Source organism: Peromyscus maniculatus, chromosome 2 (genome assembly GCF_049852395.1).
Source record: "Peromyscus maniculatus bairdii isolate BWxNUB_F1_BW_parent chromosome 2, HU_Pman_BW_mat_3.1, whole genome shotgun sequence".
Lineage (NCBI taxonomy): Eukaryota > Metazoa > Chordata > Mammalia > Rodentia > Cricetidae > Peromyscus > Peromyscus maniculatus.
In genome coordinates this window covers 3,553,538-3,570,209 of record NC_134853.1, presented here as the reverse complement: position 1 = coordinate 3,570,209, position 16,672 = coordinate 3,553,538, and the positions used below count along the sequence as shown (strand labels likewise).

Genomic DNA, 16,672 nt, shown 5'->3' with positions numbered 1-16,672 from the left:
AGTCTTGCTATAGGAGCTCTGGATTACAGAGAGACATGCTCCTTGATCCTGACTTAGGAAAGTTCTGGAGATCTGAACTCGGGTCCTCACACGTGCATGGCAAAGTGCTTTACCCTCTGAGCCGTCTCCCCAGCCTAAATGTGTAATTTTTAAGAAACCCCTCAAATCTGTTTGATACATTTGAGCTAGTATATACCGACGGCTGTGAACTATTTTAATTTCATACTTCATATAGTTTTATAAGATTTAAATGATTTTGTATTTCTTTAGATTTCTTAAAAATAAATTTTATAATAGCATACAAAGTCAATACTATCTTTTGGAGAACTTTTCCCTTTATAAAATGATGGGAATAAATTTTACTTCAAAATTGCAAACACTTGCCTTCAAGTTCTAAAAACTGATCATAACTTAAACATAGCAGTTTTGCTTCCTGTTAGAATATAAATGGAATAATGTATGACCCAAGAGTAAATAAGAAAGCACTGATTCCAAATGACATTTGAAGACTAAGAGGAGGAGCTTGCCATTGCAGTCCACAGTCTAACCCAGAGGAAGCTGAGACAGGAAGATTATGAAGCCGGGCTGATGTCAGCCTGGGGTACATAACAACACCTTGCCTCAAAAAATATTAGTTTCTAAATTAGTCTCTCTCTTTAGAAGTTACTAAGTAACCCAGAAAACAATATTTTAAAAGTGCTTTCCTTTCCCAGAATCTGTACCTTGAGAAAAAGGAAGTTTGCTTTTTTTAAAAAGCGAGTGTTATCTACCTGATGGTATCGAATTGCAAGCTCATCTTGATTTGTTTTCGCACCTGTATCTCTGATTTGCAAAAGACGAAGCGTACAGTTTCAAAATAGCAAAAATGTCAGTTTGTTACAATATTAACCTGTGGGTCAGCACTCTATGCAGTAGAGCATGGTGCCTTGCAAATTTGGGCTCTTCACCGTGTCTAATGGTTACTATAGTTAATAATCTCCTGGTATGCTTCTTTGACCGCGTAATTCATAATTGTCAGAGAAGCTGAAACTGCAAGAAGTTTCCTTTCCTTATGCAAGATCCCCAGCTTTCCGGGGCAGTTCCCGGACTCCGGGCTCCTCCACCCGTCCAGCGCGCATCGCATCCCGCGCCCTTTGTAGATGAAGTCGTGGTTCAGCTTCTTGAGCATCAACCCTTTCCCATTCCACGCAAGTCTCCAGATAACGTCTTCCCCTTGTCGTACTTTTATTCATTTTTTTTTTTGGGGGGGGGGACAAGCGATGCTATCACAGGGTCTTGGCCACTTTCCCTGTCATTTGTGAGCAGAACTAGTTCCCGAAAGCTTAAAAAATAACGGCCGCGCCACTTTTCTGGCCAGAAGGTGCAGCGGAAGACCGCGCCCCCGAAGTGGCGAGGCTCACAGCGCGCGAACCAGGACCCCGAGCGTCCCCCGCCCCGGGGACGCGCTCCGCACCTCTCCGGAGAGGAGGCGGCCGCGGCGGGATCGGTCCCGGCGCCGCTTCCGGCCCCGCGAACTCGCCTTCCCAGCAACCTCCGCGGCGCCCCCCTCCCCCCCCCCCCCGCCGTGCGGCTCCGACGGCGTTCCGGGTCCCCGTCGGCTCGGCGGCTCGCGAACCGGGCCTCCCTGGCGCCCGCCTCGGGCTCGGCGGCGGCGCTGCCCCAACCCCCTCCCCTCCGGTCCAGCCCCGGCCGGCCCCGCCCCTCCGCCGCGCGCGCGCGCGCCCCGCCCCGCCCCTCCGCCGCGCGCGCCCCGCCCCCCGGCTCCCGCCCCCCGGCTCCCGCCCCGCCCCTCCGCCGCGCGCGCGCCCCGCCCCCCCGGCTCCCGCCCCGCCCCCCCGCGCGCGCAGCCGCGCCAGCCAATGAGGTTCGGGGCCGCGTGCGCAGATTCAAACGGCGGCTCTGGAGGGAGGCTGGGCGCGAGATTCGGCGGTGCGGACAAAACCCTGCAGGAGGCTGCGAGTGCTGCAGAGCTGCTCGCTGCGGGGAGAGGGCGGGGGTCGGCGCCCGTGACGGAGCCGCGCCGGGCCGGCAGCTCCGAGGCGGAGGCGGAGGCGGCGGGAGGGGCGGAGGGCGGGAGCACGCCTCCTGACATGTCGAGGGCATCCCTGGCCGGGCCGGGCCGCGGCTAGGAAGGAGCGGCGGGTCTCGGTCCACCCGTCTCGTCCCTCAGTCCCGCTGGCCCTGCGCTGACCGGGCCTGCGGTCCTGTCTCGGCCGCCTGAGGGAAGGAGCCGGGGAGAAGCGGCGGGAGGGTCTCGGAGAGCGAGCGTTCGCCTGAGGCTGGAGGAGGCTGACCCGCGTCCCCGCCCAGCCCGCGCCTATGCGGTACTTGAAGGATGGCGAAGAGGTCGCGCAGGTGGGTGACATCGTCCCCCCGGCCCGGGCCTAGCGGTCCTTGGCCGCCGGTGCCCCACTCAGGCCCGCTCGGGCCTGGCCGTGGGTTTTCCTTGCCGCTGCCCCACACCGGCGTCGGCCAGCGGCCGGAGCGCATCCGTCCCCCGGGAGAGTCAGGACCGCCGTGGGGGACACTCCCAAGTGGTCGCTCCTTTGCCTGGAGTCTCCCACTGCTCACAGCCGCGTACGGGGGTTCTTGCCAGGTAAGTCTGTGTCCTTTCGGGGGATGCGACACTCCAGGAGAAGTGGTCGTGTTTGCCTGGATCCAGACTGGAAGCCGGGGTTCTCTCCTCCGACTTACCCGTGCCAATCAAAACAGGATCTCCGTGACAAACCCGGGCGGGCGGGCACCGTTCTGGGAAATCTTTTAAGAAGGGGACCTGCTAAGTCTCTTCTGTCATCCCCATACTGCTGTTCTGAGAAGATTGTTAGGTTGTTACCTTCTTGTAAACTTGATACTAAAACTGTGTCGTAGTTACTGTGCATTCCGAGTGTTCATGTTTGATTCTGACTGTATCTGTGTTATAACAAGCAGGACACAATTTTGTTGTTGTTGAAAGATGTGCTAGAATGTCTTTACGAACCTAACTTTTATACAATATATGTAAATAGCTACTCCTAAATTGTGTGGAATAATCAGGTGACAAAAACCTAGTGTCTCGATTTTCAGTATTAAAGAAACCTGAGAAGTGTTTAGCAGATTTTTACAAATACTTCCATTTACCTAGATCCATAGCCTCAAAATCTTAAGAGTTGTATTTCCTGGGTTGGAACTTACTACTGGGAGTCATTCATTGAAGATTTAGCTTTAAAATAACGACACATAAAATACTTTGCTTTGTTCATTTATTGAGCATCTCTGCTGCATGTAAGATGGTTCTGCAGGCATCAACATAAATTTAATTTATACATAATTACTTTATGTGTAGCAGCTACAGAATAGATTGAACACTGAAGTGGAACAAGTGTGCATATACGGACAGGCACACCACCTTGTCACTGTTATAATTTTGTGTTAGATAGTTGTAGGATTTTTAGCAGCATCCTTACCTCTACTCAGTAGAAGACAGTAGCCCTTTCCCCCTAGTCTGGACAACCACAAATGACTACGGATCGTGCCACTTATCTTTTGGGAAATGAAACAGGAGCATGCAGGTAAGAACTGCTGGTCTACAACTTTAAGGACGTAACATTCCCATCTTCAGAAAACATGCAAATTTGGAAATAATTAAGATTGCTCGGTACTGCTTTAGGCTTTTTGAATTTTGAAGTCTAACAGTGTTTTGAAATGCTGTAAAGTGACAAGTGAATGTATCAAGCCAAGAGAACCTTGTGTATATCTGTGTGCCATTATCTACTTAGAATCATTGTTAATCTTACTTGAAACAGTATCTTGGCTAATTCTGTCCTCGTTGTCTTCATTTACTGTTAAATACTGATATATGAATGTCACATTCTTCTCTCAGTTTTTTGCATTTTCATGTCACAGTTGATCTTGCTTCCTAATAGTAGGCTAAGGAGAAATGATTTAAGAATTACTTCTTGTAATTTATTTTATTAACAGTACTGTGAGTTTGACCTCTAAGCATTTTATTGTACTGTTGATTTTCATTTCTTGCCAGTTAGTTGAAGTTAATTGAATCAATATAGAATGGTGTAAAGAGTTGTAAGTCTGGAGTAATTGTGCTGCAGTGAAATTACACTTCTCTGGGGTATATGGATAGAGGATGTGATGAGAAATCATCTCTGGTGTGCTTCTTTGGGTTTTCTTTAGTGAGTTCTATGGGCTGTTAAATTCCTTGTATATCTGAACATGACTCATGTATATTAAAGGATAACGTGAAATATTTGAGGGTAAAATATTTTTCATTAAGAGACGCTACTTTTCTTTTGGCTAAGAATCTTAGTATAGATGAGTTCAATTTATAACAGAGAAACAAAGTCATTCAGTACTTTGGGATCTCCAGCATACAAACACTTATTAATGTGAATGGAAAATTTTATAAGGATATAGGCATAAATTCTATAGTAGACTCTTTCTCTGTGATCTGAAAAACAAAGCAAACTAGCTAAGAGCAGAAAATGTTTAAATATGAAATAACTGAAAGATATTAGTTCTTTTTATTTTTTTAAAAGCTGCAGAGTCTGTTACTGAGATTTGCATATAGAAAAAGGTCATGTAGTATTGTGACTTAAAATAATTTTAGAACCCAATGGGGGTTTTAATGATGTAATTTACAGTTCATTCTTTTATTGGGATATCTGTTAACAACATGCATTTGATTTTTAAGCATTTTTATGTAAAAATAAGTGCACTTTTATTTTAGTACTTAGAATTTTTATCCTTTTTTTCATGTGTGTGCATGCATGCATGTGTGCGTTTGTGCCAGTGTGTGCAAGGTGAAGGGCAGTTATCTGGAATTAGTTCACTCCTTGTGCTATGTGTGTCCTGAGAATCAAACTCAGGTTGACAGACTTGGTAGCAAACACTTGCTGAGCAATCTTACTGCCCCAGTCTAGTTTTTAAAGGCCAATTAAACACTTAAAAATAAACTCACAGTAATTCTGATGTTGCAAAGCCTACTTACTAAGTACAGGTTAAGATATTTATACTTAAGATGACCAATGATTAAATTAAAATGATAAGATGAAAGCTAGATTCTACACAGGAAGTTTTTTCTTAGTAGTATGTAAGCAGTTGTGTGTATGTGTGTAGCAAGTTTGCTGTTTTTTCCAGAAACAAGAGTGGAAGTGAATGTATATAAAACTATGATAAAGGATTTTTCAGTTAGCTTCATCTTTAGCAGTATTATTTTGGGAAAGCAGATATAATCTATTTCAGTTTTTATTTGTTAATATAGGGATTTGGACTTTTTAGTATGTAAGGTAGCTTATAGTTTTAATGTGTATGCTATATATATATGTATGTGTATATATATATATAATTTTGAGACAGGGTTTCTCTGTGTAAGTTTTGGTTCCTGTCTTGGATCTTGCTCTGTAGACCAGGCTGGCCTCGAACTCGCAGAGACTCACCTACCTCTGCCTCCTGAGTGACGGGATTAAAGGCATGCACCACCACCGCCTGGCATATGTGTATGCTATTTTGATAACTTTTGTTACCTTTTTTGTTTGTTTGTTTAAAAATATACATTCTCTAAATGAATTAGAAATATATTGTCCATTGTTTTTGTTTATGGATAGTTATATAGATCTCTTTTCAGTATTTATTTCAGTGTTTGTAATATTAGTGGCCTGGATTATCTGAAGTCAAACTTTGTCTTACTCTAATAATACTATTTTGCAGTCTAGAGGTGGAAGCTAGTATTCACGCATGCAGTTTACCATATTAACCACTGGGTGGCCTAGTTTCACTTTGTTAAATTAACTTGGTAAATTCTCATAATTTTAGTGCAGTTGAACTGAAAATAATTAAATATACAGTTGCCCTAACCTCAAAAAGTATAACAAAGATTTTTTTTTTTAAGATAGGGTCTCTCTGTGTAGTACTGGATAGCCTAAAATTCACCATCTCACTATGTTACTTGGGCTGGACTTGAATTCATGAAAATCTTCCAGACTCAGCCTCCCAAGTGTAGAAATTACAGATATGAGCCATTATGACCAGCTTTGTATTTTTTATTATGATAACTATTTGAGATTTAAGGAAATTTGGATTAAAAATGTGATCAGGTTGAAGCAGTTTTACTAAACAAATTCTTTAATTTTGCTAATTTCAAACTAGAGGTTACTTTTTCAGTAAAAGTAAGTTAAAAAAGTAAAATTTCTTTAACTCATCTTTATTAAGTTGTCTGTTAGTTTGTACTTCTCCCAAACATTTTATCTTAAAAACCAAGTATAATTTTGTGTATTGATTCACAACTATTGTATGTTATTAGCTTATACTCCAATGTAAAAGGACTCTTAACCATTTCCCAGCCTAACACGTTACAGATATTTTTATGCTTCTTTTTGCTGTTTCATAATCAGCTTCCTCATTTTATTTGCCCACAAAACAGTTTCTAGTTAGTTGTGGCAGTGCACATCTGTAATACGAGCTCTTGGAAGACAGGAAGGAGGATCATTAGTTCAAGGCCAGCCTAGATTAGTAGTGAATTCAAGGTTACCTTGAGATAGTCAGATGTTGTGACAAAAAACAAACCAAACCAAAAAGAAAATAACAACTAAGCTTGCAACACTAACTTTAAAAAAAGAAATTTTATTGACTTAAATAAGAACATTAACAGTGATTGTGGAAACCAAATCTTAGATTGGTGAACCTTTGTTTTGTAACTAGAATAGTATTTTATCTACTTCTCTTGTCCTCTCAATCATGCTAGAGTAGAAATCATTCATTCATTTAACTACATGGTAGAAAGCTCAGTTGTACTTAATCATTACATATCACCAGCACTGACTTCTGCAGTAAAAATGCCCCCAAATGCTGTAAAGCACTGAAAGATGATTGATCTGTCTATAGTTTCTAACCACTGCTGTCGAGCAGTAGCATCTTTTCATTGCTAAATGGTGAAAGTGGAACTTTGACAAGGTTACGTTTGAAGATTATTCTTCTTTAAAATTATTTTTTATAGTTGTGTTTGCACGCGTGCATGTGCAGATGCTTTTGTACTACGATTGGAGAACAGTTCTCAGGAGTCAGTTCTCTCCTTCCACCATGTGGGTCTTGGAGATAAACTTAGGTTGTCAAGCCTACACTACTGTCTCTGAATCATCTTGCTGGCCCCATCACTCCCTTCTTTTTCTTAGTCAATCATGAGCAGAGTTAGGCATTTTCTTGTTAGAGTTAGTGAAATTGATATATTTCTAGGCTTGTTTGTTATGTTACTAGAAATTGTACCATGTTTCCAACAGTCAAATGTGCATAGAAATAACTTGGGTCTAGGGATTGTAGCTTCATGGTATGATTCTTGTCTAGCATAGAGAAGGCTGTGGGTTTAACACTCATCTCTGAAAACAAAAATCAAAACAAAAGCCCATGCACAAAAAAGTTGGTGCTAAACTTAAGAGGTAGATTAGTCAAATGCTAGGAAAGACCCACTGGTACATGATTCTAAGAATCCTACTGTAATGTTCCCTTGTCCTTACCTCACCCACTCAGCCCAGCTTCCTGAATGCTGAGTGGACTGTATATATAGCTCACTGTCTCAAACTGATGACCAGGGTAAGTGCAAAACAGTACAACCTCATGAAGAAATAGAAATTTCTCACAGAGTATGCAGGCAAAAAATAAAGAACAGAGTTTTAAAGTGAACAAGGTTTTAGAAAAATTACTCCTTGGTGACTAGTCTTTTTGACCAAAGGAACACTTTTGCAACTCATATCCTTTAAATATTTTGATAAGAACTTTAAGATGGATTTTGTACAGATAAGATGTTATATAGTTATTTTTGTGGTTATTAATACAGGCATATTTCTAAATTAAAATTTGATTTGGCATCGAGATAACTTAGTTAAAAATTAGTTTTGAATATGTTGTGATGGAAGCTCTTGAGACCAGAGAGGAATGAGGATGAAGAGAACTTGTGAAAAGCATGCCTGACAGTTTTTTGGGGTGTCAGGAAGTGGTAATGTTGTTGGGGCATTTCCAGGAAAGGTTAGGCTAGGTTTAGATACCCTCAACCAACCCCTTGTGTGCTGAATTTCCTTTAAAAGTTTATTTTAGCAGGTTCTGCTTCTTAAAATTCTATCACTTGGAGGTACATTTGGATTTTAACAAAAAGGAATGTCTTTCTCCTCTTTCTAGAGCAGTGGCTCTCAACCTTCCTAATGTTGTAAACCTTTAATACAATTCCTCATGTAGTGGTGACCTTCCCAAATCATAAAATTATTTCACCTCTACTTCATAACTATAATTTTGCTACTGTTGAAAATATTTACTGTTGTAAATAACTGATATGTTATCCCAAAGGGGTCATGACCCTCAGGTTGAGAACCACTGTTTTAGAGTCTCCTCCCTCTCCTGCCCTCCACTTTCTTTTATCCACTTTGAGATCACACTGGTATTGAGCAAGGCAGATATTTTGGATGGGTTGAAAAGGAATACTGCAAATTTTGTAGTATAAAGCAGTTAGAGGAGAAGGAAGAATAAGAAAATCATTCATTGATTTTACAAATATTTGAATGACAGGTATTGTGCTTAGTTTGGGAGGTGAACATGGTAACCTTGATCTTTATACTGTTGAGCTTACTGTTTGGTTGGGAAGACTGGCAAATGTGATTAGCATTAAGATAAAGAAAGAGCAGATACTCTAAACTACAGAATGGAGCATTGTCCAGTTAAGGAGCTTACTTAGAAACTTGAAATTCTTGGACCTTGAAGCATCTTCATGTTATTGTGTGCTTTTGGTTAATCCCAGATATTTCTGATTGTAGATATTGGCTGCTACTAGTAGGTATTTTCTTTAATTAAAACTCTGTATTGGTTTGAGGCATAGTTTGACGACAATATTAAGGACTAGCAGATTGTTGTTACAATATAGACATCATAGCTAAGAGACTAGAGGAGTTTGATGTTTTGTCTGCCCAAATATGGGAGATTTTGGTCAAATGGATTTGACAAGTCATAGGAAATTAGGTGTTCCTACAAAGGGTATATTATGTGTGCATAAAATCCAGAGCTTGATTTAAATTTTGTAAGACTGAATTTGTGTACTACATTTAGATACTAAAAGTTATTCATATATTGCACTAAATATACTCAAATCTTCAGACTTGATATTTGAAATCAGAATGATTTTTTAGGAGTTAAATTTAGTAAGGGAGAATAATTTTAAATACTGTTAGATGATCTATTTACATAATACTAAATCATCTTTTCTTCAAGGTAGGTGATATTATAGTCATCTTACAGTCCTGAGAGGTTAGTATGTTTAAGTTTATAAAGTTACAACTTGAACCTTGTTCTCATTTTAGAAGGCACTTGAGGTTTGCCTTTGGTAACTTGTTAGTATGCTTTCCCCATTTTCCCAATGTGTTATATATACTAAAGTGATTGGACAGTGAGCTTTAGAATTCAGCCATGCCTTATTTGGTAAGACTTTGGGAAGAAGTTACGCTTCTAAGTCCAAGTGTTTTTAACTCTGGGAAATGGCAATAGTGACAAAATTCCGCTCTTATAGTTGTGAAGTTTGTTTTCTTTTAATGATTTATTTAAAAATTTTTTAGACAAGATCTCAGTATGTAGCTTCACCTGCTCTGGAACTGCCTATTTAGACCAGATTGGCCTCAAACAGAGATCCATCTGCTTCTGCCTCCTGAGTGCTGGGATTAAATCATGCTTAGCAAGATTTCTTTAAAAAAGTGTGTGTGTGTGTGTGTGTGTGTGTGTGTGTGTGTGTGTGTGTGTATGAGTGATGTGTACTGTGTGTGTGCCTGGTGCCTAGGGAGTCCATTAAAGGGTGTTGGGTCCCCTAGAATAGGCAGCTAGGAACCACCATGTAGGTTCTGGGAACCAAACCCAGGCCCTCGGTAAGATCTGCAAGTATGCTTAACCCCTAAAGGATCTCTCCAGCCCCCGTTGTGAAATTTCTAAATAGACGGCCATACTCTTTGGTACTTAAAGAGTATTAAACAAATGTTAGTGAGTGCCATTTTCAGATGTTCCCTACTTTTTTCAATCCTCTGGATACTCAGTATCTTCTAATTCAGATGATCATGGAGGCTTGCCCCATTTTGGGGCTTCAGTCTTTAAAATTCCCTTTTCTTTTTTTCACTCCATGCAAACTCAGGCTCTGATTTTTTTACTAAATCAATTTTCTTGGGTCATCTCATGTCCTCAACCATTATTTTTAATTTTATTCCGTGTGTGTGTGTGTGTGTGTGTGTGTGTGTGTGTGTGTGTGTGTGCGTGTGTGTGTGTGTGTGCGCGCGCGCGCGCGCGCGCGCGCGCGCGCGCAAATGCGTACATGTGCACTTGTAGAGAACAGAACACAATCTTGGGTGTTTTCCTCCATATACTCTAATTTATTTTTGAGGTAGTGTCTCTCACTGAGCCTGTAGCTTGCTGATTTCCCTTTGCTCACCCTTCCTCACAGGTCTCCTTCCTTCCCCCTAATAGTCCCTTTTGCTTTCATGTCACATGTATTCCAGCACCCCTACTGTTCCCATCTTTCCCTTTTAGGACTTAGTTTTCTATACTTTGATTAATCTTTACATTGTATTGTTTATTCTGAGTAGCTTCTTTAGTCATGCCTGCATATACGGATTCAGTGCTTGAATTAAATAATTTAAATAAAAAAGTTGAGCTTGCATACTATGTTCTTTTGTAGTGAGGATGAGGATGACGACCTTCAGTATGCTGATCATGATTATGAAGTACCTCAACAAAAAGGACTGAAAAAACTCTGGAACAGAGTAAAATGGACAAGAGATGAGGTAAGTTGCCTGGCAAAATTTACTAGGCTCATATTTATCAATTAATACTATTAATGGCATTTTAATAAAAACAGTGAGGACAAATTATCAACTCAGTTGTACATCTTTTAAAAAAAAAAAAATCAATGACATTGCCAGGCAGTGGAGGCAGAGGCAGGTGGATCTCTTGAGTTCAAAACTAGCCTGGTCTACAGAGCGAGTTCCAGGACAGCAGAGCTGTTACATAGAGAAAGCCTGTCTTGAAAAACAATAACAAAACCAAAAAAAAAAAACAAAGGATAAATCAATGATACGAACAACTGGTTGTTTAGGATTTACTGAAATAGTATAGTAAGTGGGGGATTTGTGTGATAGTGACTAGTTTTTCTCAAAATGAGTACCAAGTCTGGCCCTGGTGATGACACATGACTTTAATCCCAGTACTCTGGAGGCAGAGGCAGGCACATCTCTGAGTTTGAGGCCAGCCTGGGCTACAGACTGAGTTCCAGGACAGGTTCCAAAGCTACACAGAGAAACCCTGTCTCGGAAAAAAAAAACAAAAACAAAAACAAAAAACAAACTAAAAGAAAAGAGTACCAAATATGACTTGAGAATGAGAATGTCATCTACATAGAGGGTGGGGAAATATTTTTAATTTTTATGCCTCTTTTAATAGGATGACAAGTTAAAGAAGTTGGTTGAACAACATGGAACTGATGATTGGGCTCTAATTGCTAGTCATCTTCAAGTAAGTGAAATGGGAAATGTATTTCTGTAATAACATGTCTTACTTAAGGCATTGATTTACATAGTCTATTTTTTTCAGAAATGTATTTGTGTAGTTTAGGGTTCATTCCTTAAAACAGCTGGTTAATTTTTTTTCTGGTATGTTTGTAGTTATTTGCTTATGGTTTAGAAAGGAATTTTCTAGTACAGGTTGAGTACCTCAAATCCAAAAATCTGAAATCTGAAGTGCTTCAAAATTCACAACATTTTTGAATACTGACATAGAGCCATGGTAGAATGTTTTACACTTACTTCATGTAATATGTCACAGTAAAAATGCTAGGTGTGCTTAAAATATATAAAATTATTAGATTATGTGTATAAGGTAGATATGAAGCATAAATGAGTTTCCTCTATAGACTTCTGTTCTATCTCCAAGATATATCATTATATATATGTAAATGTTTCCAAATCTCAAAAACTCTGAAATCTGAAACATTTTTAGTCTCAAGAATTTTGGATAAAGGATACTCAACCTGTATAGCATTTATCCAGAGGCCTAAAAAGACTACTGCCATAAAACAAAAATGGCATTAAGTTTGAGTAGGACTTTACAAATATTTGTGATAAATGTTTTTATGTTTTTGTTTTTGGTATGCTAGGAATTGAACCTAGGGCCTTGTACATTTAAGCAAGCACTTTACTGCTGATCTCTCTCTATATATATTAATATATATCTTCTCTCTATATATATATATATATTCTCTATTAATGCCTTTTACAACCAGACTTTATTAACTTGTTGAAACTGAGCTTCATTTATGGCTTCCGTCTATCAATGCTGACCTATGTTAAGGCCTTTTATATACCATATATATATGTGTGTGTGTATATATATATACACACACACACACATACCTTCTCTATTAAATATATCCCATATATATCCCTTACATATTTTTAGATTATCTGTTCCCTAGCATATGAACAGATAGCTTTACAAATTATAAATTGATAACAAAATATTAGTCATTATTTATTATTATCTGAGCAATACTTTGTAGATACTTGGTCATGAATAGATTGAAATAAGGCTTTATTTATTACTTTGTTTCATTTTCTGTGTGTGTGTGTGTGTGTGTGTGTGTGTGTGTGTGTGTTTGGTACTGAGATTGAACCTGGGGCCTTGTGCATACTAGTGGAATACTATATCCCAGAGCTGTATCCCCAGTTCATTTTCTTTTTGAAGTGTCAACCTTCAATCCACTGAACTGAAGTATAATGCATATCTTCTATAAAAATGTTTCATGTTTATTGATAATTTGAAGGAGCATCATTTATAAATATACTTTTAATACCATCTAAAGTTTAGTGATACCTTTAGGGTTGTTTTTTTAACTGTTGTACTATATGAATTTGACCTGCTGTGTTTAAAGTCATATATCCACTTCATATAGTTTTCTGCCTACTGTCATTTATTTCTCAATTCTGGATTAATTTTTTATGGCATATGTCTTGCTGTCTATAAAGGATAGTATAGAGGTACATACTTAATTACAAATGTATTGTTTTTAATTTGCAGTCTAAACTTGTGATTAATTAAAAGAACAGAATTGGGATTTTAGGCATGTAAAATAAATATTACATGTAAAAGTTTGATATTGAATATACTATTGATTCGTCTTTTGTTCATATGGGTATACTTAAATTTGGGCTAATTTGTTTCCTGGGAGACATTTATTCAATAATAAATATGTCCAAATTCTTTCAGAACCGTTCTGATTTTCAGTGCCAACACCGATGGCAGAAGGTTTTAAATCCAGAATTGATAAAGGGTCCTTGGACTAAAGAAGAAGATCAGAGGGTAACATGTTCATATTCTTTTGAAAAAAACTTAAGTATTTATTTGTGTGTATATGTTTGGATACATGTATGCGCACCATGCTCATGCCACAGTCCATCTATGGAGATAAAGGATAGTTTGTGGGAGCTAGTTCTTTCCCTCCACCCACCATGTGGGTCTCAGGGATCAAACTTAGGTCATTAAGGACGAGTGCCGCTGAGCCATTCACTTCCCCAAGTTCATATTCTTTATGTCACTGTGTAGGTAGACTAGATTAATTAGATTATTTACTGTTTATTAGATTTGTTTTATTTTTATATATTTGTTGTTTGTTTGTTTTTCAAGACAGGGTTTCTCTGTGCACTACCACTGCCCAGATAGATTTATTTTCTTATTGACATGTTATAACACATAAAGTGTGGTTTTGTGTGTGTGTGTGTGTGTGTGTGTGTGTGTGTGTGTGTGTGTATGTGTGTGTGTGTGTGAATGCTAGGGTTGGAGGTGGGCATTCATGTTGTTGTGTACGTACATGTGGAGGCCCGAGGACTACCATAGGTGGTGGTGGTCCTCAAGACAGTGTCATCCAACATTTTTTATGAAAAGGTCTCTCATTGGCCTTAGGCTTGCCCAGTAGGGGTAGCTGGTGGGCCTGTGAGCATCACAGACCTGCCCTCTGCCTCCCTGTTCCTGAGATTGCGAGTGCATACTAGTGTGCCCGGCTTTTTTTAAATGTAGTTTCTGGGGATGGATCTCAGGTCTTCATGCTTGCAAGGAAAACACTTTTATAACTGAGTATTTTCCCAGTTCATACTTTGAGTACTTGGTACTATTCTTTGAGGGCTGTGTGCGTAGGAATTGACTGTTAAATGTCTTGAAATGTAGCTTCCCTCCCAACCCCTGCCCGTCCCTCCTCCCCTGGGGGGGGGGGGAATGAGTGAAACCACATATAATGAATACAGTCCTTTCTGAGGGCTTTAAAAAAGGAAGAATGCTTTAAAGTTTGGTTTAGCAAAATTTAAGGCATAGTTTAATTAATATTAAAAGTGAATTTTAATTTTATCTTCACACTCAATAATTTGATATGTAAGAAAATCATTTGTAATTTTTCCTCTTGATCTTAAATGAACCCAGGATTAAATAAATGTCAGAACATCATGTTTCCATGTTTCCAGAGGGTTTGTGATACAAAACCCAACTATTTGTGCAATAAAACCTGTTGAAGAACAGAAGCATCTGCCTTATACTAGGAATTTCTCTATAACTTCAGCCCTTTAGAGCTTGCCTACTGCTAATGTACTTGGGGAATTAGAGCATTCCTAGTACCCATAGGAACAAAGAAATAGAAAGTATCACTAGGCTCAGGACTGGTCTGATTTTTCTTTATGGCCAATGATAAGTTTTGAAATGTGTGATCTGGGGCTGGTGAGATGGCTCAATTGGTACAAGCTCTTGTGGTTTGCTGTATGAACTTGACAACCTCGGTGCAATCCTTGAATTCACAGTGGGAAGAGAGAACTGCCTCCTGACAGTCACCATGGTTTGTATGTGCTTATACTCATACTTACAAAACGCAAACGTGCAAATAATAATAATAACAATAATAATAATAATTAAAAAACATACGATGTGGGAACTTTTAGAAGATGTTTTAAAAAGATATTTAATAGCTGGGCCTGGTGGCATTGGCTATAATCCTAGTTACTCAGTAGGTCTAAATAGGGCATTGCAAGTTCAAGGCATACCTGGGCAACTTACTGAGACCCTGTCTCAAAGTAGAAAGTAAGAAAAGGGATTATAGTTCAGTGGTAGAGCACTTGTTAAACATACCTAGTATTGGGAAAACAAGCACAAAAACAATAACCAGAGCTGCACATTTAATCTTTAAACCTTATTTTCAAAATATGACAAGTACATACATATCACAAAAACATTGATAGGTGTTAAATTTAAATAACCCATCAATGTAGAATGATTATGATATTTGACAGTGGGTCAGAGTAGCAGTGAAGTAAGGCAGGCTGAGGAGATAAACTGTTACTCTAATTTTAGGTAAACTAAAAACAAGTTTAAAATGTAGGGAAAAATGTACATACTGCATTTTTTCAGATTGATAATGGAGGAAATGAAAAGCCAGTAATTATAGCTCTTCCCTGCTTCCTAATGAACTTATTCAGCTTTGTGTTGAAGCTTATTTTCTCTTGTTTTTTTGAAGGTGTAAGAATAGAAAAGAGAAATCTGAAAATTTATAGTTATTTTGAATTAATTTTATATGAAAATAGTTTAGCTTATGAGTTACTTTAATTAGCCCCTTGAATTTTTTGACATTGGGAATTAATTTTGAACTTGCTGTATGTTGGAGGATTAGCTATTAGTAAAATTACTTTTTGTGAATTACAGTTATAGCTGAAATTTAATGTATTTATTTTGAGTGGAATTCTTGATTTGGAGTTGTTTCCCTTTTTGTTGTTGAGGTGTTTGAGATCAAACCTAGGACCTTGTGCACACTCAGCAAACTCTGTGTGGCCACCCCAGCCTTGACATGCTTGAGTTACATTTTAAAATTCTGTCATGGTAATGGCTTTTCGACCTTTGTTTTTGCTTCCTAGGTTATTGAATTAGTTCAGAAATATGGACCAAAAAGGTGGTCTTTAATTGCAAAACATTTAAAAGGAAGAATAGGCAAGCAGTGCAGAGAAAGATGGCATAATCACTTGAATCCTGAAGTAAAGAAATCTTCTTGGACAGAAGAAGAAGACAGGATCATATATGAAGCACACAAGCGGCTGGGAAACCGTTGGGCAGAAATTGCTAAATTACTTCCTGGAAGGTGCTTATGAAAATGAATGTACATTGTTTTTCTGGTCTTCGACATGTTCTTTGCTACCTTACTGTTAACTATATTTGCAAGTACCCCTTTTATTTATAATTTAGACTACATAATACAAGCAGCCATTTGGGACCATTTGTAATAAATTCTGTGGTAAGGAATATGATTAATTTGTGCAGTAAAACATTCAGACCTTTAAATTATGTAAACAACATCTACTCCACAAGTCATGTTTTCATATTATTGCCAGTCAGGCAAAGCCTTGTACAAGCTGGTGAAGTGAAATCTAAATTAGAGATCTCTTTCACATTAGGTACTGTGCACCAGGCTAGGGGATTGCAAATACACTGATTGAAATAAATTATTGTGAAAGTATGTTAAGGAAATTCAGTTCTTAATTATGGTATGCTTTAAGCTGTGAAAGCAGTACTTCAGTCCATGTAGCTGAAGTATAACATCTTCCTCAAAGGCTGTGATGTGCTAAGTACACTCTTCATTGTACTGTTCACA

The 16,672-nt window shown here is 38.9% G+C and overlaps 1 protein-coding gene across 3 annotated transcripts in view; it reads left to right on the top strand.

Annotated features, from left to right (window-relative positions):
• The first annotated feature begins 2,036 nt into the window (after positions 1-2,036).
• Mybl1 (MYB proto-oncogene like 1) overlaps positions 2,037-16,672 on the top strand; it is a 35,370-nt gene continuing 20,734 nt past the window's right edge. The window contains exons 1-5 of one of the 3 annotated variants that reach the window (XM_006974680.4): positions 2,037-2,355; positions 10,682-10,787; positions 11,443-11,514; positions 13,264-13,356; positions 15,942-16,162. In XM_006974680.4, coding sequence (XP_006974742.2) covers positions 2,336-2,355; positions 10,682-10,787; positions 11,443-11,514; positions 13,264-13,356; positions 15,942-16,162 — 512 coding nt within the window. In that variant the 5' untranslated portion in view covers positions 2,037-2,335. The remainder of the gene's footprint in view (positions 2,356-10,681; positions 10,788-11,442; positions 11,515-13,263; positions 13,357-15,941; positions 16,163-16,672) is intronic. The other 2 variants (XM_015993522.3, XR_006069212.2) reach the window with 2 other exon arrangements.